We start from the raw sequence: 24,201 nt of genomic DNA on the forward strand, positions 1-24,201 counted from the left end.
GGTATTATAATAAAAGATTTTAAAGGACCGCTGACGCTCACAGCAAGGCGGGCTCTAAATCTGTGATTTTATCAAGGTTTTATTAACAACCCGTGACAGAGTTTGAACCTTTTCCTGCCAGTCAACAAGCTCAAGCAGCCCTGTGCTACAACATTATCATGAAGTTTATTTCTTCAACACGTTGATTCATAACCTTCTTGGAAAAGCAGCACCTCTGAACCTTTCTCTGGAAGTTGAGAGGAAGTGAAACATCTGGATAGAGCATCGCTACCCGAAGATGCTGAGTAATAGCAATGCCAGAGAGAGACTCCATCCCGTGTGGGCTTCCTCCTCCTCACACTGTCTTTGATGAAGAAGGGGGACAGCGAGTAGACTCACTGCTGCAGGCACACATCCGCAGCACAAAGGGCCTCAGACACCTTGTTTACAGGAATCACAAAATCCTTATGAAAGTCGTCGTTTGCACTGGTTGATGGGCTCTCTTGGAGTTTTCATGCCACTTTGACCTCTCTTACCTTGCTCCGTGTTTGGGCATTCTAACTGCTCACTGTCACTGCTGTTTAACTGTCTTCAGGTTAAAAAACCCTGTGTTCTCCACCTGGAATTAGAGGCAGGAAAAGCTCCGTGTCTCCCAGGCCCCTAAACTGCAAACCATATGGACTCAATCCCGGTCCAGGCTGATCTGAGGATGCAGACATCTAGAGGAGGATGCCATGGCATGTGGCGGGGAGGGGGTCGTGACAGAGCTCTTCTTGTCCAAGGTTATTGGGTTAGTCTGAGTGGGAAATGGTGGAAGTGAGTAGGAGCTTGTTTGTTTGGAAAAATCGATGGTTGAGATGAGGAAACGGTGTCATTTTCAAGGAGAACTCTGTGCAGCGTTAGGACAGGGAAACCGCAAAACAAAGGAGCATTTTTGGTGCCGGAGCAAATGTGTCATTATAAACACTGCTGGAGTTTATACACCTAATAAATCTGTGCTTGTGTAAATCTCGGGAGAAGGAGCAGACGCAAAATCAAAAGCCCTCAGACTATATGGCATGCTACCTAAGCTCATAAACCACATTCACATCTAACAGTCTAACTCTCTCGCTGAATCATAGCGTTTTGTTTTGTTTTATGAGAGTGCATTATTGATTACATCAAAATTCTTTTTTTCATCATTTGTTTAATCCTGTGCTACAGCCAGGAGGCAGTCAAGTCTTTATATATACAGCACACTGTGAGCACGCTACAGCATATTTTCACTTTTCCAGCCAATGCCCAATTTCAGTTTAATGGTCAATGTATAAAAGATAAAGGTTACTTACTTAAATTGAACTAGTGGATTTAAGATACTGCATGCTATTTGTTTTAGTAGTATTGTGATCATTATTTCATTGATACTGGCTTTCTACTTTGAATGTTGGATGTGTGATGTATGTTCAGAAACAGGCGACCATAATAATCCCATTTTCTGTGACGATTTCCTTATGAATGTGCATCAAGTGCACTTACAACTAACTCAAGCTCACTTATTCTGCCATGTAAAGTGTTAGTGATACTATTAGAGCCGCTTCAAAATTAAGCTCTTTTTAAAACTCAGCTTACACGCAGTGTCATATATGTCAAGTAAAGTAATTGCATAACATTTTGAACTGATGCCATCTGATGTTTTCTGTTTTACGTCATTATTTTTTGTGTTGGTTTGCGTATGTCTATGATTTACAATTTTTACGTGCATTTTATAACGTTTTATAACTAAACATATTGAAAACGTGCAGGGTAGTGCAGCATTCAAACTCCACTCAAAGAGTGACTGAAGGGCTCAAGCCAAAACTCCGTCCGTGATGTCACGAGTCAGTAACCGGTGAAATCCAACACCACCAGCTGGTAGGATGGGGTTGTGATGGGCTGAGTACGGGTTCCCCTCGCATCAGTGCAAGTCAAGGCACATAGCAGAAGCCACCGCCTGGAGGCAAAGACGCATGGAACTGAATCTGCTGTGTTGGAGACCAAGAAGAAGTCGAGTGCTAATTCTGTGAATCCCTGAGAGCAGTCAAGTTTACATTGGTGCATACCGACTCGCTGCACTGCAAGTCCTTCTCTCCCCCCTATGCAACTGTTGCGCGTCTCCACTTTGGATAGAAGTAGCTTGATCACTGCGCGCCGCAGAGCGCAAAGGAACTGAGGCTTTGGTTTTGAAAGAGTTTGGAGAGACCTCTCCTCAGGACTGCAGCAGCTACGATGAGGAAACTCTGAGGTGGCAGTTATCTCCGTCCGCTTTATGCTTCCTTTGGCTCTTACCAAAGGTTAGCCCATGTGCAGGTATCCCCTTGAGTGTGATTCTGTTTTCACCCAGATCTCTGCTGCCTGGACAAATGCATACAAATGCATTTAGGAGCTCAACGGACAAGGAGTGGACACGTTTCCGCGGCAGCAACGTAAGTGGTCATTTGGTTAAGTACTCTGCAGATGTCAGACTATCTATGCGCTGAAGCTGTTTCCGGAACAGGTTTTCGCTTGATATGGCAACTGGGAGACTTATTTCTGTTCAGGTTCTTTGGCGTGTTTCCCTGACAGGGCGCCAGTTGACCAAACAAGTTTCAGCAGCTGAGCTGCACGATTGTGGCACCAAAACGTGGCACAAACTATTCAGAATTTTAGAAAGTTTAAGCACGAGACGACTGAGCTTTGCTGTAGTTTTTCTCTTTTTAGGATGTCTTCAGCTCGATCCGTTTGACCTGTTTGTTCTGCATATTAGCTTCACTCTAGCTGTGCACGGACTGCTGCTGTTAAGCTTTACCATCCCCATCTGATACCTGTACTTTTCCATACACCCATGCATTTCAGCTTTGGAAGTTGGCTTTGATCCCACCATGTGAACATGCAGTCTAGGATCTGCTACAATATCATCTTTTTATTTGGCACCCACTCACACAGCTCCAGTAAGCTGAAGAATAAACAGTAAACCATGGAGAAAGGGGATGAATGAGGCTGTCTTGTAAGTAATAATGCTTATTCTGCAAGTGATAAATTAGAAGAAGCACAGAAGCAAATGTGAAGGACCCAAGAGGAGCAAATGTGTCCATCTCTGTAAACGTGTTAAGGCTTTAGATGAACACCCTTAAACCCTAAACATTCCTCATGGGAGTGTGCATTATTGACATCTAGCATGCAGGTCTTGTTGTCCTGCTACATTCAGCTGGGGTCTGTGGAACATCAGAAATGTGCACTTCTTGAAAGAAAGAGTACTTCACAGGAAAAGCATTTTCTTCTATCAGAAGTGAGTCCAAGTTGCCTGTACTCTATTATGAATCTCTTCCAGATATGATCTAAAAACAAAATCTGAGATCACAAGACATTCTGTTATTCTCTGCTGATAGCGGTTGCTTGATGTAAAACAAAGTAGAGTTGAAACCCTATAAGAGATCCTTTTTTTTTGTCCTTGGTAGTGAATATGAGAGCCTTATGGGGAAAACTGAGGTGACTGGGGATAAATGTGGCCTCCCTTGAATTCACAGACAGAGTTAGTGTGTATGCATCAGTGGTTAACTGGCTCCTGAGCTCCAGACAATCACCCACTGTTGCAGGCATTGCTGTTCTATTGCTGCCAGTGCTAGAACTATAACACTGCAGAAACACAACCACTCACATACACTCTGGCTGAGAGTGCATGCTGACTCCTCAGCACAGGTTGGTACCTCCAGGTGGTTGATAATGTGAGCAGAAGTTTGCTATTGTCAGGTCAATGAGGCAGAAGGACAAAAAAGCAGAGAATATAAAGGGTTTTTCTGCCAGCACATTATTTGTCTTTTTACAGAAGTTTATGAACATTTTTGCAAATGGTACAAATTTCAGTCCATTGTTAAGAAATACAGAAAAACATCAGCAAGAATTCATACAGGAAGTGAAGTGCTTTCATTTGAAAACGTTAATTGTTCTGTAGTTTTACCCAGTTATTATGTTTTTCAGTGTACCACATGTCTACTGTGCCTCTGAGTGCATGAGGGATACTAAGTTTTACTGTCACTACATAAAGTACAAACTGTGTAGCTCCCTATGAGGCTACCCTAGTACATGTTACATTCTGTAGAAGCATTATAGGGTAATGCTTCTACAGAAAAGCCTTCCTGTATAAGTTGTAGTGGACTGCATGATAGGATAAGTATTTATGCAAGAAAATGTCAAACTTTGCTTTCAATATAACTGGATAACAACAATACCAAAGTTCCCACCATCTAATGGTATTTAGCAGCTACTTATGTTTATCTGCAATGGAGCTAAGCAGACTCTAATTTGTGGTGCTCAAATCTGAGATAATTTATGAACCCTTATAGACACAACAATTTAACAGCCTGTGATAGACGGGCAACCTGTGCAGGGTGTATGCTGCCGCTCATCCAGTGTCAGCTTAGATGTGCTCCAGTCCCAAACCAAGCACAAGAAGTTAGGAAAATGGACAGATTGACAGGAAAGCCTTTACAAAAACAATGTCCTGGCTCATCTGGGTAATCGGCAGAGCTCACTATAAATGCCTTTAATAAGACTTCCACGTCCCACAGCTCAGGTTACCCTTTTTGAATTATTCTGTGCTACAATCACAGCCTCTCCACCTTCGTGCTGGAGTGTACTCACCTTCCCCAAATCACCGGCTGCAGGGATTTTGGCCTGTCGGTGTGAGTGAGTGTATTTAACCCTCCTAACATCTGAAGGTTTCTCTGCAACAGGGAAAGGGCAAATAAATAAAAGCCAGTGGAAGTTTACTCACGGGCCTTTGTCTGCTCACTGTTTTGTGAACTCAGTCAATCTTTACACTGGTCTGCCGTGACCTCTTGACTCCGAGTACCATTGGAGTGAGCTGACAAATGTTAGCCATGCTCATTAGAGGAGAGACATGGCACGCTCCTTATAGAAGAGTCCACTTAGATTCATGATGGCTTGGAATCATTGGTGGCTTGGAACAGTTAGGAAATCATTATCATTTCTAGCCTTTGCAAACGCTCCACTATTAGACAGTTCAATCCTGGAAACCTGCTGATTTGTTAATCATTTTTGCTGATGGCTATTTGGAGAGAGGACAACAAGCCTGCTTAGTTATACCAGAGTGAAGTTAATATGATAAGGGTACAGGTACTGAAGCTGTAACCCAGCCAGCGGGAACACTCTTTGGCAGTAGATCAGTGACTTCATGGTGTCCAGGAATGTTTTTTGTTGAGATTGAAAAGCAAAACATGCAGGAACAGAACACCTGATTTGCAAGAAAGTGATGCACTCATTTGGAAACATTTCAACTGGTTTATACTGTAACATGCTGGGTGATGCTGGGTCTTAACAGATCCTCGGGGCACTGCGTCATTTTATGTGTTATATCTGCTATGACATCCATGGCATTTTTAGACTGGGCTCAGCTAAGTCACACAACAGTAGAGGTTAGGTAAACGCTCCAAGGTCATGCTCTATAAACCTCAATCTTCTGAATAATGACTCCTCCAAGGAGTGCCAAAAGAGCTTCAGCAAACTTCAGGGGTTATGAAAAGTGGGACGGGTGAGTCAGGGTTAGTCTCATCAGGTTTGTTTAGATTGTCCTATTCAGAGCACCTTTTTTGCCCAAAGCGAAGTCAAACACAGCAGCTTTTGGATTTTTCACACCAACGCACCTCAACAGCAGTTTTAGTGCTTCCAGTTTCTTGGAGATCCTCTAGAAGTTTCATTTCAGAGCTGTGTGTGTAGATTAACAGCTTTGCATGCTTCGCTGTTACTTACTGATTTGGTAAATTAGACGTGTAAACAACGAACCGTGAAAGCCGCTGCTCACCTCCTGACTGACAGTAATGATGAATGTTAAAAAAAAGGAAAAAAAAAAGATTCCAGTTCCTTATGAGACTATAAACAGAAGTGTAATAGGTTTGCTTCTATTTGCCAAGCGTAATTGAGCTTTTTGCCTCTCCATTTGACTCTCAGCCTTCTCCCCAGTTGAATGAACCATTGTTAGGGATCCAAGCTAATTTTGAAGGGGAGAAAGGAAAGATCTGGTACTGCTGGAATGATTCATTGCAGAGTGGAGCTTTAAGTTGTGATTATTTATAGTCTTGACATGACACCCACTCCCCACATAGTGGTATTTCCCTTCGTCAACAGAGCACTGTTTGGGGAGCTTTGTCTTGCTTTCAGGGGTCTTTTCCATTAACTGCTAGGACGGGGAAACGTGCCGTAGCGGTACTGTCACATATAAGGGAATTCACCTCTGATGAAAGATTGGATGTAGTCTGTTTTTCTTATTAGTCGGATACATCCCTTCCATTCTGTTTGCATGTCACAATAAAGGTTAAAGCACCAAACCAAGGTTCAGCAAGTGGGGAAATGGTCACCAGTTGTTTCTAAAAATGTGATGAAGCGATAGCCGGAACGTGCTCAGTGACAGAGCCTCAGAGATGCTTTAAATAGCCACGAACAAGAGACTGTGGGACAGACAGCAGGACAAAAAAAAAAATGTCTGAATCAGCGTCACATGGATCCACACACTCTAAAAAGGAACGTTAAGTGATTTATTTGGTTTTTTCCCCTCTATCTTTGGTCTACTTTTAAAAGCTGCCAATGTCTAAACAGAACCAGCTACTCGTTGCCCTTATAAATGTCACTGTAATCCTCTCACAGTAGATGAATGACTGTATTCATATGTCTCCCCCCCAACTTGTTTTTTTGTAACTTTTTCCGACTTTGGGAATACGTCTGCGTTACCAGCTGTGGAATGTCGCACCACATTCTCAATGGGGAACAGGTGACACACTCATTCACGGTGTCTCTACTTAAAGGCAGCCCTTTCCTTTTCTGTTCTTCCCTTGTTGTCTTTTTAATCTTCCCCCTCTTTTCTGCTTTCGATTATATTTTATTACTCAGTTCTGCAGGGCAAGTATGGCTTCCCGTCTGGGAGTTGGGGTGGGGGGTGGGGGCTCTCTGTCAGAAAGTGACTCACACTGGGTTAATCTCATGCTCACAGGCCACCAAAAAGACTTGTTTGTAAGGCGCCTGTCATGCTGCTTGAGGCTGTCAGTCCCTGCAGGATTAAGGTGTGACAGCAACCTTTGACTGATGGCGCCCTGCATATTAAAATAGCAGGACTACTGTCTCTTGTACTTTGTACAGCCACCACACTGTGTCAGTGTCAGAGAAAAATATGACACCAGTTGCCAGAACAAGTTGTATAAGCAGCTGTTACTGTTTTCAGGGCTGCTGATGTGATTTGGTTTGAATGTCCAGCTTTACTGTAGATCAGTGGTTCTGAAACTGCGAGGAGCAGGGCCAATGCAGGCGGGACGACCAGGTGAAAAATGTTGAATGAATATGACTTCATGAGGGGATAAATAAGCAAACGGTGATATTGTGCTGGAGCTTTATTTAAGTTGGATTCTTGTTTTTATCGATGACTGAAGGAGCGTATTCCAGAAAACCTTGATGATAATGTGCTGTGAAGTATTTTGTTTGCGTTGCCTTTAAATCAAACCTTCACTAAAACTGGAGTTACTGCTTCTTCTTTTCTGTCTTCTTTTTAAGCTGCTTCTTCTTATACTTTTTATACTTTTTCCCCCCAGCTTTACTGGTGACAGTGTTAGCAAATGTTACCTTACCTTAGATTAAGACTTTATAACACATGTTCGACTGCCTGATCTGTAGTTCTGGACATTTCTAGACACATCAATGTATATGCACCCTATCTGCATTTTAGTGGACAATATTACTGGACAAGCTAAAGTTAACGTGAACAAATTTACCTAATTTGCACGACATTTTTGCACAATTTTGGGTAGGAAGGTTTTACAGTGATGCTGAGGACCGGCTGTTCTGTGTTGTCTGCTGTCCTTCCTCTGTAGCTGTCTGGTGGGGAGTGCCATCTAGAGGTGGGGGTCAGTGAGGGTCAAGAGTGGAGTTATGTGACTCTTGTGCAGCAAAATGACAACATGTAGTATGATTAATATATAACTTACTGTTTCATAAGCCTGTTATAGAATGGAACATATTTTAGTATTGGTAGCTTTTCAGGATATTTAAGGTTTTTGGTAGAGGAGATCCAACTTGAAAAAGATGAAAAGGGGAGGAGCAACTCCTGTGTGAATGTTGGCTGGGGCATTTGCCTCTTTATGGTCCTTGCTTTGCCATAAAAAGCATCAAATTGTTATTAACCATGTGCCTTGGAGATCAAATCCATCATTGTCTGGAAACGATAAAACACGATGCTCAAATATTCTTTTCATCGCTTGTCACTACGTCTTCAGGCATAAAAATGTCAAAGTGGAACGGCTTTTGAAACGGAGCAGTCACATTGTCTTTTAAGGGGCTCCAGCTTTCGTTTTTACTTGTTTCGACTAGTGATATCTACTCAGTATCATCTACCACAGGAGAGGATGAATATGTTTTCTTGTGAATGAATCATTTATCTGATGAATCTCTTGATTGTTTAGTGTAAACGAAAGGATTCATGTAAAAGCAGACCTTATCAGCTAATTACTTGACAAGGATTCATTTTATTCTCCTTATCTGGCTGTCTGTTACCTCTCCAGTAGCACTTTTGCTGTCTCGTTGCTCTCTCCTTCTTCTCTTCTTTCTCAAAAAACTGACACTATTTTCAGAACCAAAATGATTATAATGTAACTTCAGCTCTCATTTTTTGAAGTGATGATTAGATCACAAGCATGTTATTTATTATTTACATAGCATTAATTATTATTTGAACTCACCAAGCAGTATCAGATTATGTAAAGTGTTTCTTAAACTGTGGCAGCTCACATACTGGGGTGGTTTGGAAGCTGAGCGTTGACTATATTGCTTCAGTAAAGTCCTGCTTTGTGTACTTTTATTATAAATTTAAAGACTATTGCAACATAATAGTATTCAGTTTAATTCAGTTTTAGTTATATAGTACCATACAACAACAACACTCACTTTAAGGTGCTTCATTTTGCTTCAGAGAAAACCCCAGAAGTTAGGTGACCCGCTATGAGCAAACACTTGGTGACAGCGGGAAGGAAAAACTCCCTCTTAGCAGGAAGAACCCTCTGACAGAACCAGACTCAGGGAGAGGTGTCGATCTGCAGTGACCGGTTGGGGGTGAATGGATGAAGACAAGGCAGAAGACGCACTGTGGAAGAGAGTCAGAGATTAATAATAACTAGCGATTAAATGCAAAGTGCTCTATAAACACAGAGAGGTGACTTAAGAAGAAACACTCTGTATGATGGTAAGTCCCCAGTAGCCTCGGCCTATTGCAGCATATCTAAGGGAGAGTTCAGGGTCGCCTGATCACCTTAACTATAAGCATTCACAGCCATGCTAATTACAAATGGCCATGCTCCGCTGTTAGCATCAATAAAGATGTGACTGTATGTTTAAAAAGTGTCAGAGAGACAAACCCAACAACTAGTCATGAAACTGATCTTTGTTTTGTCCATCTAGGTGGAACTTTCTCCTGCTCCTGTCAGTATGCTCAGCAGCACTCTCTGGAGAAGATTACGCAGCTCAAGGTAAGCAACAGAACACTTATGCATGACTAAAAGTCAGCATTTTTTTTTTTATTATATGAAAGCATTTTATTAGATGCCCCCCCCCCCCCCCCCCCCCCCCCCTTGTCACTAGGACATGTGACTCACTGACATTTGTCATATAGACGGTATAAAAGCTCCTGTCTGTACCCCACTCAAATCAATAACAGAAAAGTGATGCTATGTAACACTTGCAGGGGCCCTATTGAAGCCGATCAGGTGTGAGCCAGGTTATTCACATTAAGTGAGTGGGGTGTCTGCTATTTATTGCATTCATGGCTTGTCAGTGACTCTGTTTTAACATTAGCCTCCTGTTACCTGACATAAAAACCTCCTGACTGAGATTTCAAATAAATTCCATGTTATATGGTGTGGAGATTTTAATTCTTGGGAGAACACTGACATCATATTGGTACTTGGTGATGGCAGGTAGCCGGGTATATTTGGTCCTAAAACTAAAATGTTAAATCAAGACAGCATGCTACATATTGCATTGTGAGTTTAAAGTCATTAAGTACAAAACAAAACACAACAACTCAAATATAAACTTTTATTTCAATGTAGGCTAGACACAGAATCAGCAGTGATTAGCACTCGCTAATTGACATTGCTGGATCCCCCCATTCAGTGCAGCAGCCCCAGTTCCGGATCGCAACTAGCTGGATAAAGAGTTGTTGAATCTTTTTATGGCTTGCACAATAATAGTCAAAGAAGAAGTCCAGCAGCAGCTGCAGAAATGGGACCAAAATGCTAAAGAACAGAGGCAAGACAGAATGACAGAAACAGGAAATAAATACAGAATATATAAACTGACACACAGTTGTTAAGAAAAAAGATTTTTCTTCCTATAGCCTTGAGGCGACAGTTGTGATGAATTGGTGCTATATAAATAAAATCAATTTGAATTGAACTGTTACTCAGAAAAATGTAAGTATCGTCAATAAATGAGCCATATACAAACCGATATATGAGAACCGATATATACATATGCAAACTTTGGCGTCATTCTTCTCCTATTAACATATTTTTAAATGAAAAGAAACACGGTTACTATCAGAACACATAGACTAGGATTACATGCGTTTTTAAGTAGCGTATCTTTACATTTACACTGTAAGCATATCTTTCCTGGAAAAGTTAGAAGCTAAGATGAAATAAAACCACTGGAAGTGGCTTAAATGCACATCAAACTACTCATTCTTGTAATGCTTCCAGTAATTACATCAGCTGATGCCACAAACTCTTTAGGGATCCTAAAGAACTCGTTAACTGGGATCCTTCAGAACGGTTCCTACAGAACTCCTCTAATGTTTACGATGCCTTGTTCATAATACAGCTCAACCACATCACACCCTATTTCTGCTTTTATCTTGGAGCACATACAGTACATATAGGAACAGCAAGTGCACACAGGAATTCCTCTTTAGCTGCTCTTCTGATCACTTTTAACCTTCTTCCTTAACATGCCCGCTCTTGCTCTCAGGGCCATGGCATGCATTTAAAAGCAGCATAAATAACCGTTGTACCTTTGTTTCCTCCCTCTCTGTTTTTTCCCCTCCTGCTACATTTCTGACTCAGTGCTCGCATCTCTATGGTCCATCAATGAAAATACTAAATACACCCATAATGTAAAGTACATGGCAGAAATGCACATACAATGGGAAGAGGAAATCTTAGCTTGGCATGTTTTGGCAGCTGTGCCTCACCTGGTCAGGTGTTGGGGGTGAAGTGATATTCATCTTTATTTTTAAACAGAGCAACAAGGATGAGAAGAATTGGAGGTGAGAAGAGCTGAAGTTAGGTGATCATAGATAGAGTTGTTATTTTTGCTGGGCTCTGCTCTATCAGTGGATCTACATTGATTTGGGATCTTTTAACTATAATCTCATCTCTCACCCTGAGTCTGACTTTCTTGAAAGAGTAAAGTCTTGTTGAATTAGGCACTGAAGCAATAATATAAAAATGTCATATCCTGGGGTCTGTTCCACTATTGCAGTATTGTCTTATCTAAGGCTGACCTCATGATTAGTCCTCACATAGACTGTTTATGTGCCTTGTCTACTGCCTCTTGCAGTGTCCCTCCCCTTATGCCATCATGCAACGCCATGTCCCCACGTATCACGGGTGATACGTGATGGCCCGCTCCAAGTAGAATCAATCCATCATAATGAGGGGAGGAGGAATGAACAGACAGCGCAAAAGCACCTTGTCTTAACGTATGAGACAGATTAATTGGGATCTCGTCTGACGTTACCTCAGGCAGTGAATGTGGAGGACATCACAGTGAGCGCTCAGATCTTCTGCAGACAGATACTCCTCCTATCAGAGCTGCATGACTAAAAATGCTGTGAAAGCACATTGTCTTTATCTCTGTAGTCTTCTTTTCTTTACCTCTGCTCTGGCACCCAAACAGTATGACAGAAATGGGTTTCATCTGCTTCTTAACAGGTCTTAGAATGAGGTAAATACAAGCTGAGATAAACGACAGCACATGTATATGAAACAAAATTAAAAATTAAGTGCACCCTGTGATTCAGGAGCTCAGTCTCATATCAGTGTGGAGGAACGTTGGCCCGACCTTGTTTACAATGTTGCTTCAGTTCCTTGTTTATTCTCTTTTATGGTCCCATCATAACATTGATTTTTTTCTTTTTCAGCCATTCTGTAGTAGATTTGTTGCTCTGCCTTTATTCTGTTGCACGACATAGTGGGAGGCAATATTGGGTTGTTAGGCAGTTGGCCTGCATTGGGCTCTAGAGTTCATGGTTGACTAAAAGAACAAGACAAGAACTTCATGGAAATCGAGGTTCCTGAACGTTCTTGTTTAGTTTTGGTCAATTAAGCCCAAATCATCACCCTTACACAAGTTTGTGCTGATATGCTGTGTTTGGATCACACCAAATGTGGTACTGTGCGTTAAGGCCAAAAGACATTGGTCCAGAAGTCTTGCGTTTTGTTCAGATGAAACTTTGGTTTTTAACGGGAAGACATTTTCTCCTTGAAACCATTCCAAGCGAGCCATATTTCTTCAGTCTTTTTCTAATTGTATTGTCATAAACTGTAAAATTTAACACACTAACCGAGGTCTATATAGTTTCTCTGTGTATTGCACAGACTGACCTCCAGGAGTATTTATCCACTCCTGGGAAGATGGATTCCACACATTTGTTTGAAAATTACCTCAAGACCCTTCCCAGAATGATGCGCAGCAACAATTACTGACATATATTTTTAAAATGTTTGGCTATTTGCCTCTATTGGATAATAAATACAGATGAACTCAGGAAGAGAGAGAGAGGGGAAGACATGCGGCAAAGGGCCACGGTCCGACTCAAACCTGCTGCTTTCTGGCCATGCAGCATGTGGATGCTCACGCTCTTAGCTAAACTGGTGCACTGACTATTGCTCATTTAAGATCATTTCTGATGTCGTTCCTCCTTGGCAATGTGTTAACACACCTGAATGCTAAAGACCTACAAAGTGCCAAAACATCTGCTTTTCACAGAGGTACTCACACTTGTTGCTGTTCAGATCATCAATTGCATCTGATTAGCTGCTATTAACCCTCTCAGTTCCTATGGAAGCAGTGTACTTACTTCAGCATGCTGGCTTAGTTTTTGTTACATGAATAATAACGTGGTGTAATATATCATGTTTTATTGCTTTTCCAATACCTGCTAAGAACTATCAAATTTTTATTATATCTTAAACCTTAGTGTTGAAAGAGGGTGCACTTTTTTTTTTAACCTGACTACAACATTATGGGCAAAGTTCAAACATTAAAAAGATCATTATTTCCCTGCATCTACATATTCACACCTCTAGAGGTCAAATGCTCAGTTTAGGATTTTCGTATTTTTCTAACTCTTCTAACTCTTCACCGAAGTCTTTTCGATAGCAAGCGTATAGAGCATGGAGTTATTAAGGGTATACAGAATGTTCTGAAGGATGCACTTTATGTCTGTGTCTCCAGGCGTGTACTGATCCCACTTTTTCTCTCAGGAAATTGATTCTGATGCCTTTTCTATATGCCGAGTAGCAACAAGCACAGACCCCACTCATCAGTTCTCTTTTTCAGACTAAAAAAAGCTTATAACACTTTAAGAAGACAATACTATAATATGTGGACACTGGTTTAGTTTGTTTTTTGTTTCCACTCACAGTAATTCTACATTAACTGGCCCGTCTATCAAGCTGGTATTCCCAAATACGGTGGAGTCGTTTCTTCAGTGGAACGTAGTTTGTCAAACTGTTGCTGAGATCTAAACACTGAACAAACGCTTCTGTGTGACTGCTGTCTTCGTCTGCCAGTGCACTAACAGATACCTCCATGCTTTCTCTTGCATGTACACAAATAAGTGAGGCCATCATTTGCAATTCAGTTGATATTTAAAGTTGAATTATGTGTGCAGCATCCTTTAATCACAATCATGTACTGACATGTATCATCGCCAGTTTGCTGTGTTTTTTGAATGCAAAGCTCGACAGAATGTGCTCTGTATGCAAGTTCAAAAAGGAGGAGGAGTTTCCTGTATTCTGCTTACATGCTTATCTTGCCCCTGCTTCTCATCTGGGCTACAGCTGCATTTCTGTTGCTTGAAAAACATGGATTGGATCATTGGCATCATGCTGACATTGTTACATGGCCCTAATGGCTCACTAACTTTTCTTAGTCATTTAACTTCAAAAAGAAAATAACTCTTGTCCGGTCCCAGTTTGGGTTCAGTACAGGCAGTATCTCTAGTTAGGGCTGGATCAAATGACCCCAAAAGCATCTGTTAGTTCCGCTGCTGCAGGCTCTGGATGCTGGGACACTTCCAATGATGTGATAAGCACTTCTTCTCCAGTCCCTTCTTTTCACTCCTGATGTCACTCCTTGTGTTTTAGCCTGATTATTTGGTCAAAAAAAATAACAGTTTTGTAATTATTTCATATTTAATGCCATCGAATTAAAATCTTTTGTCCATGAGCAACATGTTTAGGCATCTGTAGAAGATTTTCATCATTTCATTTTTATTTGTGAATCTGTAAATGCAAATGCAAATATTTTTCTCAGTATTATTAAAAGAGAGAACTATCAAGGTTTGCATTCTTAAATAGTTTTGAAAGGAATAATATATAAAAAAGAGGCTGGCTGATATAGGACTTAAAACTGATACCGATATTTGATGATATAATAATAGATTTTTCGATATACTGGCCAATAGCATTTTTTCCCTTTTTGTACTGACACACAAAGCATAAAAAGGTTTTATTAACATTTGTTAAGTTAACTTTTATTCGTGCACTCTCTGCCTAACTCTGCTCAGATCAGCTACCAACAGGGACGTTGCAGAGTGCCCTCTGGTGGTCAGATTACACTAAATTAGCACTGATAACGTGGTTAAAGACTCATCATCCTGTTTTTTCTTTACTTTTAGCCCGCCATCCAATTTAAGGGTTATGCCACAGCTGCCCTATATTAAAAGTTTTGGTAATTCATTTATGTTTTTTATGTAATGGTTTGTCTACTGCAAGTTTGAAAATGTGTTTTTAATGCTAAAATATAATTGTTGTTATCCATGAACTTCCAAATTTGCAGTTTTACAAAAAACAGAAAAAAGTACTAAAGCAAAGTGTTACCAAATCATCAGGATGCAAAGTGAAAGTTATTAAGTTGTATTCCAGAACAGAAAAATTAACTTTAGCGGTTGAATGTTATGCTCAATTAAGTCCAGACTGCTGGCTAAAATTTGAGTATAAAAATGTGAATTCAGTTTTTTATTAGCGTCACATGACACATTTTTTTTAAGCTCTGTAAATGCCGATGCCAATAGATCAGCAAAAGTCCTACCGATAAAATAGTTCGATGCAAGTAAAAATGCAGGCTTTTAGTACCTGCTGAATAAGTTAACTCCCCACTCTTCTTGTATCAGAGATATATTCTCAGCAGGTTTCAGTTTTAATTCTTGAAATAAACAAGGTTTTTATTAGGAATTTAAGTTGAAATGTCAATATAACCTGGTGTTGGACCGCCAGCTTTGACTGAACTGCAATTGAATGTATTAAAACTGTTTTGAAACATTTTTGCGATTTGTACATTTTCATAAAATTGTGCAATTCATTCTCAGCATATTAATCTTATAAATATTTCTGTCTCTGTCCTTTAGGAGTGGATATCCTTTATCGATTGGGGCTTACAACTCAAAGCCACACAGACGATACCTACGAAAGGACAAGTTCACAGCCTCCCACTTATGCAAATGTTCCCTCACCTTTCGATGGCCCCTTTTCTGGATATGGGGTGTTGCTCGACTCAAACTCCCTCTATGAGGCGCCAGTGCCCAATCTATTCCCTTCAGAATTTGGCGAAGAGTTCTCCGTTATAGTTAGCCTAAGCTCCTGGCGAGCAAACAATGCATTTCTTTTTAGTATCAAGGACGGGAGGGACCGGTTGCGTTTTGGCATTCAGTTGCTGCCACGCAGAGTGGTGGTTTATACTGCAGAGAAAGCCTCCATCTACTTCAACTACAACTGGCAGGATGGGCGGCTGCACCCTTTTGCTGTTGGGGTTCGTGCACGTTCAGTGTCCTTCTATGCGAATTGTGGAGGGGTGCAACAGTGGGAGCAAACCCTGGGGAGATCTCAAACACTGGGGGAATCTGGGGGTGTCTTCACTCTGGGAAGGATGAACTCCAAGGCGGCACCATTTAGTGGTCAAGTCTGCCAACTGGATATCTATCCCTCAGCCCAAGCTGCCGCGCACTACTGCAAATATCTTAAAAAACAGTGCCGGCTGGCCGACACTTACCGATTACATTTCCCACATTCTGATTCGGATATTGTGGTGAATGACCCCCCTTCTAGCCATTTGACAAAGTCTCTTCTTGGAGTAGCAGCTACTCAAAATACACCCATCGGATCTACAGCAGCCATTAAACTATCCCCAGATCGTTTGGTCACGCAACATTCAACTCTGAGCCCACCAATACGACCTCATCTGGGGGACCAAGAAAACATTTCCACATTGAAACCATTATCCCACTCTGCCACATCATCACTCCAGCTTTATAGCCCCACCGTAACTACGCCAAGTAGTCAAGCAGCTCTGGGTTTTGCCTATAGCACAACAACCACCACTACCAAAAATGTGTTGGCTAAAGACACTACGCCCCAGGAGGACACTGAACACTCTGAAAACAGCACAGAAGAAGAGAGAAATTCCAGAAAACAGCCAAGTCCGGATGCCACTACAGGTGTTGTTTCCCTGGTCAGACAGAGCCAACTAAAGGAAGAACTCAGGAACAACTCCATCACAAGCTCTAGGGACTCTGGCTCCACAAGCCAAAATTTCCCAGAGACTCACCTGAGAGCCAATAGCACTACTTTGTACAGGGAGAATCAGGTGGACACCTCAGAGCAGCATGATTTGGATGGCAGCTATGATGACGTAGACATGGGAGAGTATGATTATGGATACGAGGAGCCAGAGTTCTTCTATGACTACCAAGATGGTTTACATGGCCCCAAAGGAGAGCCTGGTCCTCCGGTAAGTGACTGAATTTATGAATCACAAGCAGAGAATTAGAGCTTATAGAGAGCACTGATGTGCAAACCAGTGCACTGCTATGTATATTTTAGAGTCAAATTCTGAGTGAGCCACAATGTGGCTTGATTACACTCAGGAGACATGCAAAATGTTTTGGCAGTGAAATGTAGTGATTTAAAGGTGATGGCATGTCCAAGCAGTGTGCTTTTTTCCCTGTATCTACAAGTTGTTAAGTACTGCTAGGTATTTTTGCTCTTATGTCAGAGGATAAATCTTTGGAGGACTGGAGCTATACCCCTGGATTTAAAAACAAAAGAAGAAGAAAAAAAAAGCACTTGATCCAGGCCATGATGTAAGCTAGTGGCTCTGGACACACTTGTAGTTCATGAGTGTGGCTTATGTTTCCATGTGTGAGATGTGTTAGGCATTCTTGGTGCTCGGTATAAACATGTGAGTGTATAATGATGCAGAATGCCTGGATTCATCTTTCCGTACTTACAGCGCCTGCAGACCTGTAGGGAGAGACACATCTTATCCAGCATCGTTGTTTCAATTTATCTACATGTCCCAGAGCCTAATTGAGCTATACTGCGGTATTTTGTCAAAATCACACTCCCATGCTGCTATACTTCTTTCTCAATAATGTTTGGAGGGAAACACATTTTGTCCATATCATCTTCGCGCTCTCCTACCCTTGTTTCCTTTCAGGAGACCAAACATTAACCAAATGTTATGACTCTCGTACCCAAGGGAGAATCTTCTAACATGGTTAACATTGTCTCATGACTTGAGATGTGCTTCCAGTGTCCTGTCATGGACAGGCTCTTTTCTTGGAGAGAAACTAAAATTAAAGATGGACTTTAGTTCTATGGGAAAATCATTTTTCGAGGCATAATCGAGCATTGTGAACATGACACAGTTTAAGCCACAGGGCTTTTTCCAGCGGATCGTATTTTGGCAAAAATGTTTAATTAGCCACAATGTTTGTCCTTCGGTGCTGTTATCTTTGACAGTTTGTGTGTCTTGGCTACTCTGACCGCTTAGATGCAGGCATGTTTTGAATGCTGGGTCAGCTGAAGGTCAGTGGCTAGCTCTTTGTTTGAACTTGAAGACAAGCTGGCCTGTTTCCTCAAGGGAAGTATTTCACAGTTTTTCAGCCACATAACTGGACGAGTACAGGTGGCCTCCTGCACTCCCTTTAATTTGTGCTTTAGCATTTTTGCACTTTTTTTCATTAAGAAAATTCAAAACAAGCAAAGAAGCAGCAGAAGAAAGCGTGTCTTACTTTCCCCTTTGTCTATAATATGATGTATATGATTTCTTTTACTCACAGTGACAAAAAACCCCCAATTTAAAATGACTCACTGCTTCAATATTGGCCCAATTTAATGACACAACATTATGAGTAGGTTGACCCCACTGCAAAAGTCATGCCCAAGCTCTGAGGAGTGATGGGAGATTATCATTTTTAGCGTTCTCTGAAGTTTCAGAAGGAAACCAAGTTTTTCACTGACAATAAAAGCACTTTGAGAATATTAGGAGTTTGCAGTTATTTCAGTTGGAGTTGTGCAAGTTTGGACTACTCTGCTGTTAGAGGTATTTGAAAATGAGACTGTGATTGCCAGTCCTCTTCGAGACAGTGAGCTAATATAGTAACATGGAACTCCACAGCATGTGTCGGAAGTTAATGTTGTCTTGACTACTATACTCGGACTTTCATCAGCTTTACACTTCACTTCTCTGTAGAGGTTGGGTGTCATGAGCACGTAACAAAGGCCCCTGCTTTCTGCAACACGTATGGATGTGGGTAGTTGCGCATGGAGTAGGCTATGGATTGCATTGTTTTTGTAGCTCGTTCTGAATTAGGATGTAGCTTTGTTCAGTTAAGTGGGCCACGGGGTTGGCTGGACTTTGGCTGAGCTAAATCACTGTCAGTTTTGCTACTCCTTTGCCTATGACCTTAAGATGATGTTGCATGACATAAACCTTTTTATTCTAGTATTCCCAGAATATTTTACTTCCATACGAACGTCTTTGGTCCGGGCTTTGCTAAAAAACAAAAAATCAACAAAAAACCTTTACTGTATTCTTCGGACTATAGGGCGCACTTAAAATCCTTTAATTTTCTCAAAAATCGACAGCGTGCCTTATAATCCGGTACACCTTATGTATGAATTCTGGTTATGCTTACTGACCCCAAACCAGTCTTATGTGGTACATGGCGCTCAAAAATCTATCAAAAAATGTTTTAGTATGACTTTGGTAAGCTATGAAGCTTGATGGATTGTTGGAGCATTACGGCTACCATAGTCAGGAGCCTCGTGGAGTAACCTGGGTCAAACTCAGGTCCCAAAGTCAAATGAACACTGCGGCATCACTGAGAGTTAAAAACTGTCTAAATTCTGTCATGAAATGAAAACAGAATTTATTAAACTTAACAGAGTTAGAAGTTAGCAGGAAGTTAGCTCCTAGTTTCCACCTAAACATGATATAGCATGTTCTGACTGAGAGATTTGTGAAAAATATTTAACGTACAGCTCTGCTGTCACTTCAGACATAAATGAAGACAGAAAACGAAACAACAGTGACGTTTGTAGGGTTACTGAAGTTGGACTAGCTGGTATATAATGATGAGCTACGTGATCGCTAGTGACACAGCTATGTTGGCATAACATAAACACAGTGAAGCTGGAGGATGAACGCTAACTTTTTTCCACTCGATAAAAATTAACATGAAGGTTCCCAATGGTTAGAGACAAATGCAATCGCATGGCAGGATGCTGTAAACGGACCAAACTTCAGTCGGGAGAACAACTAAGATAATCCATCCACAATACGAGGTTAGTCATTAATATACTGCAACAACTTGGGAACAGAGCAGCTGCCAGAGAATTCAACATTAATGAAACAATGGTGCGGATGTGGAGGAAGCAAGAAGAATGAGTTGAGTAAAATTTGACTTATCTGACTGTTTTGTTTTGCGTAATGCGCCTTATAATCCAGTGCGCCTACAGTATATGTTTAAAAGGCAACGTGCTTTTATAATTTCTTTCTGCCCACATCTCTGGTTTGCTAACTTGGCCCCACATGCTGATCATTACCGGCTGACCTTTCTAGAAAAACAGCACTCAACAGCACCATCTGGTGGTCTGATAAAATGTACACTTTATATTTGTTGCGTGTGTAAGATATTGATATTTGGTGTCTTTATGCTTATACGGTATTGCAATGTAAAACACTGAAATGCTGTTGTACTGTTCTGCTTTCATGTGTTTGATTGGCCTGAACAGGTCACTGGTTGTGTCCAATGTCTCTTTATACATTTTTTTTTTTTTGCTTTTAGCTATTCCATGTGTTAATATTGAAATATATGAAAGTTGAAATCAAAGCTGATGCTTGGTTTTTGTATTTATCAGGTCCAGCTTATCCCAAATAGCTCTTAGAAATTAAAAAAAAAAACAATCCCAAAACAAGAACTCGAGTCTCGGGAATAAAGGAATCTCACCAAATCTTCATTTATTTTATTTATTAATTTATTATAACTTTATTTATTCAGGAAAAATGACTCTTATAAAAGAAAATCCGATTCTCAAAGAGTGTCCTGGCCAACAGCAGTATAAACAAAAGACTTGCATAAACTATAACAAACACATAAAAAATTGTTTTCACTGAAATACAGCCAATTAAAAAAATAAAATACAGGACTGGAGTGAAATTCACTCATTTATTTCCTCCTTCCCCTTTGAAAGTAAGTTGCTGTGTGTAAACAACGTACATTGGTTTGTGTGAATCAACTCAACTTTATCGCAGTGCAGCAGTTAAAAAGAGTTCTTCAAAAGAAGATTCATTTTGCCCTTCAACTTTCAAGAAAATTGACCTTTTCACTGGACACTGTTGAATATTTGACCCCTATCTTGGCAGCACAGATGAAGCCTTTGAATACGGTCATTTTAGTCGATCAGTGCCTCCGTTTCTTTAGGCCCTGTTGTTGTGGCGAAGGCGGTGGTGTGCTCACACTTTCCATGTCTCTGTATGTGGGAGTCTGGAGGAACAAACAGCTGTTTCTTTATTTATGTATCCCTCTCTGCCCATCTACTTCTCTGACAAGAGATGCTCCAGAGTGCCCTAAAAACACTGAACAGTAAACAGTCTTATCATCTAGTTTTGGGAATATTAACATTGTTTTGGGGGAGAGAAGGAAATGGTGTACAAGTATTTCTTACATGTGACTGACCTTTTCCCAAAACATTTTAAATCTTTCTACACAGCTAAACAGAGTGAATTTAGTGCATATGTCTGGCACACAGCCCTGTTAAAAACTAAGTACACCCTATTCCTTCCATAGATGGAAGGTAGCAGCTAGGTGCTAATAATGAAATGTGCTCGATTGATCGATTATCAGCAAGTGTGCGCATCTTTAGCAGAAAAGCAGAGGTTTTGGCAGTCTGCTGGTCTAGAGCTTTCAAGACTACACAAGACCGCAATTTCCCCCATGTTCCAGCAAATTCACCTCATGACCTTGCAATGCTCAGAGAAACTGCAAAAAACCCAAGAGCTACATCTCAGACACCAGAGGTGCCAGTTAGCATGTTAAATCTCATGGTTATAGTATATATCGAAAAGGACTGAACAAGTACAGCTTGTTTAAGACAAAGTCTCTTATTTCTAAAACGAACATGGCAGCACAGCTGGGGTTCTCAAAGGTGTGTTTGAATAAACCAGAAGAATCCTGGAACAAAGTCCTTTGGACAGTCTTTGGACTGTCAGCACGGTGGAGGAGACGGTGAATGCTGGGGACCTTGCAGTCAATGATTTGACCTTGAAGGCCTCTGTATGCCAAAGTATTCTAGTCAACTGTCAACTCTGTTTGACAGCTAAAGCCTGAGACTGGGTCATAACAGGACAATGATGCCAAGCACAGCAGCAAGTCTACAACATAAAGTGAAAAAAAGAATGAAGGTGATTCAATGATCCAGTCAAAGCCCAGACCTCAGCCTAAGTTGGATTTTCTGGTTTCTACTTAAATTTTCTAAAACTCCTTTCCACACATTTGGCTTATAATGTGAAGCATTTGATAAACAGGATGTAAGAGAATTTTGAAAGAGCACATTTTTTTAAATAAATGAACAAACAAATAAATAAATAAAAGAAAAAGCTGGCTCTACATTTGGACTGTATGAGCTCACTAAGTTTCTAACAAAACAAAACCTTGAATGATAAAATATCATATCCTTAATTACATTTGTTACTTAAAGTAGAACTGAATGCACATGCTTATGTTTCCTATTAACTGCTTTAACTTCTTGATTTCTAAGCACAGGCAGGATTTGTTGTTCTGCTTCCATTTTGGCCAATTCAATGCTGTTTAGCCCTGTATACTCTATGCATATACTGGATGGTGATTAGGAATAGTCTAGTCGGAGAACACCGGTGTCTGTCTAATAATGAGAATGTAACTTGCTTTACTTGATCAGGACTTTCTTGATTGGGCTTTTAGATGCAAACATTTGACTCTTTTCTTTAAACTTTGCAGCTTCTACACAAATATGCCTAAACAGTGAACTACATGTTATTGCTTGCCATTAATGCACTGTCTTCCCCCCTCTTCCCTGTCTCTATCTATGTCTCCTTCCTTTCCACATTTCTGGTTTCTTTCTGGTTTAGGGTCCTCCTGGTCCCCCTGGTTTACCTGGTCCTCCAGGAAAAAGAGGCTCTCGGGTGAGTAATCTCTGCAAAATCACTCCTCTTGTGCTTTTCCGCTAGTCACCACCACATCTGCGACCGTCGGGAAAGCAGTGCTGACAGACAGTGTTGTGGTTAGTGTGATTAAATCCACTCTGATCTCAAGACTACTTTGTATACATCTGCTAAGGCTGATGATGCAACGCCGCAATCACGCCACAGGCCCTGGAGGCATCTTTTAAACAGAACAAGGCGTGTTTTATTTTTAGTGTCGGACGGAAGGTATAAATAAGTCATAAATAAGAATAACTTCAGTCCCGTCTTTGCTCGACCATGCGGAGACGCATCATCATGGCTAATTTAACTGATGGAATGGAAATACCAGCTGCACTTAAAGAAAACATTTAGCATAATTAAGTTGATTACTTGTAGATTTCAGCACCTGCTTCTTAACCACATCAAGCAATGACTCCCGAGTGTCAGCGCCAATGCATTGATTATTAATGGGGTAAAACCATGTTAGTTTATTTAGGCGAGTGGCCCTCTGTGGATATACTTATGTGCCTATGTGTACATGATTTCCTCTCTAAGATTAGCCACAGTTTTTCAGATGTGACAAAAAGGCAACATGCAACACTCACATACAGGAGTTTATAGTTCCCCAAGATGTTGAAGCATTAGGTCAGATGGCATGATGTTAGTTGCAGCAAAAGATGAGCAAGGTTCACAACTATGTCATAGGACTTGGTGCTGTTTTGCCTGAGCCTCAGTTTTGGCATTGCTGTTACGCCAGATGACTGATTCCACTTGAAGGGAAGGTTTTAACTTAAGTCTGCATTTTAACAGCATGAACAGCATCCTTAAAGAAAGACAGACAGGCTTGTAGACCCTAAGAGGTGGCATTCAGTTAAACATGTCTCCTATTACAGGATTGTAAAACACATGGCTGGTACAGAGCATACTTATCACCCTGTAGGCTAAGTCCGAAAGTCCAAACAGGACGAGGCTTTGGACCATTATGTGTTGGAAAGCTGAGGGCAGCGCACTCTAACTGTGTCTCTGCTGTTTCTGCACAGGATAATGGACTTTGTGGTCCAGAACCGTCCCTCGTCAGATGAACTCCTTGACATGACAACATGGGATAATGAATTACAGACATTGCTGATGTTGTTGTCAGTGCTGTCAACTAGTGTGAACTATCATGCCTGCAAGTGCAAGAGGCAGCTCTGGTGCTAATGTCATATTAGCGCTCAGATGTGTTTGTGCAGAAAGATGATATTGTATCCTATAACAAAGCTGTGCTGGGGGGATAAGGCGCTGATTATCATAGCAGCTTTTGTCTTGCTGAGTTGCGTTTCTTTAAGGTGGACCTTAGTTGACAGTATGCACTTTCATTCAGAAGACATTAGGCACAGCACTGAAAAGTTGGAGCTTCTTTTTTTAGCTCTTGTTGTAGTGCAGAAAAGCCTGGTAAGCAGC

At 41.0% G+C, this 24,201-nt stretch overlaps 1 protein-coding gene across 1 annotated transcript in view; it reads left to right on the forward strand.

The window, feature by feature from the left end:
- The first annotated feature begins 1,862 nt into the window (after positions 1-1,862).
- The window catches only part of col24a1 (collagen type XXIV alpha 1 chain), an 87,837-nt gene continuing 65,498 nt past the window's right edge, over positions 1,863-24,201 (forward strand). Inside the window, exons 1-4 of the mRNA XM_026146179.1 lie at positions 1,863-2,420; positions 9,427-9,494; positions 15,662-17,040; positions 22,705-22,758. Coding sequence (XP_026001964.1) covers positions 2,368-2,420; positions 9,427-9,494; positions 15,662-17,040; positions 22,705-22,758 — 1,554 coding nt within the window. The 5' untranslated portion in view covers positions 1,863-2,367. The remainder of the gene's footprint in view (positions 2,421-9,426; positions 9,495-15,661; positions 17,041-22,704; positions 22,759-24,201) is intronic.

Source organism: Astatotilapia calliptera, chromosome 17 (genome assembly GCF_900246225.1).
Source record: "Astatotilapia calliptera chromosome 17, fAstCal1.2, whole genome shotgun sequence".
NCBI lineage: Eukaryota > Metazoa > Chordata > Actinopteri > Cichliformes > Cichlidae > Astatotilapia > Astatotilapia calliptera.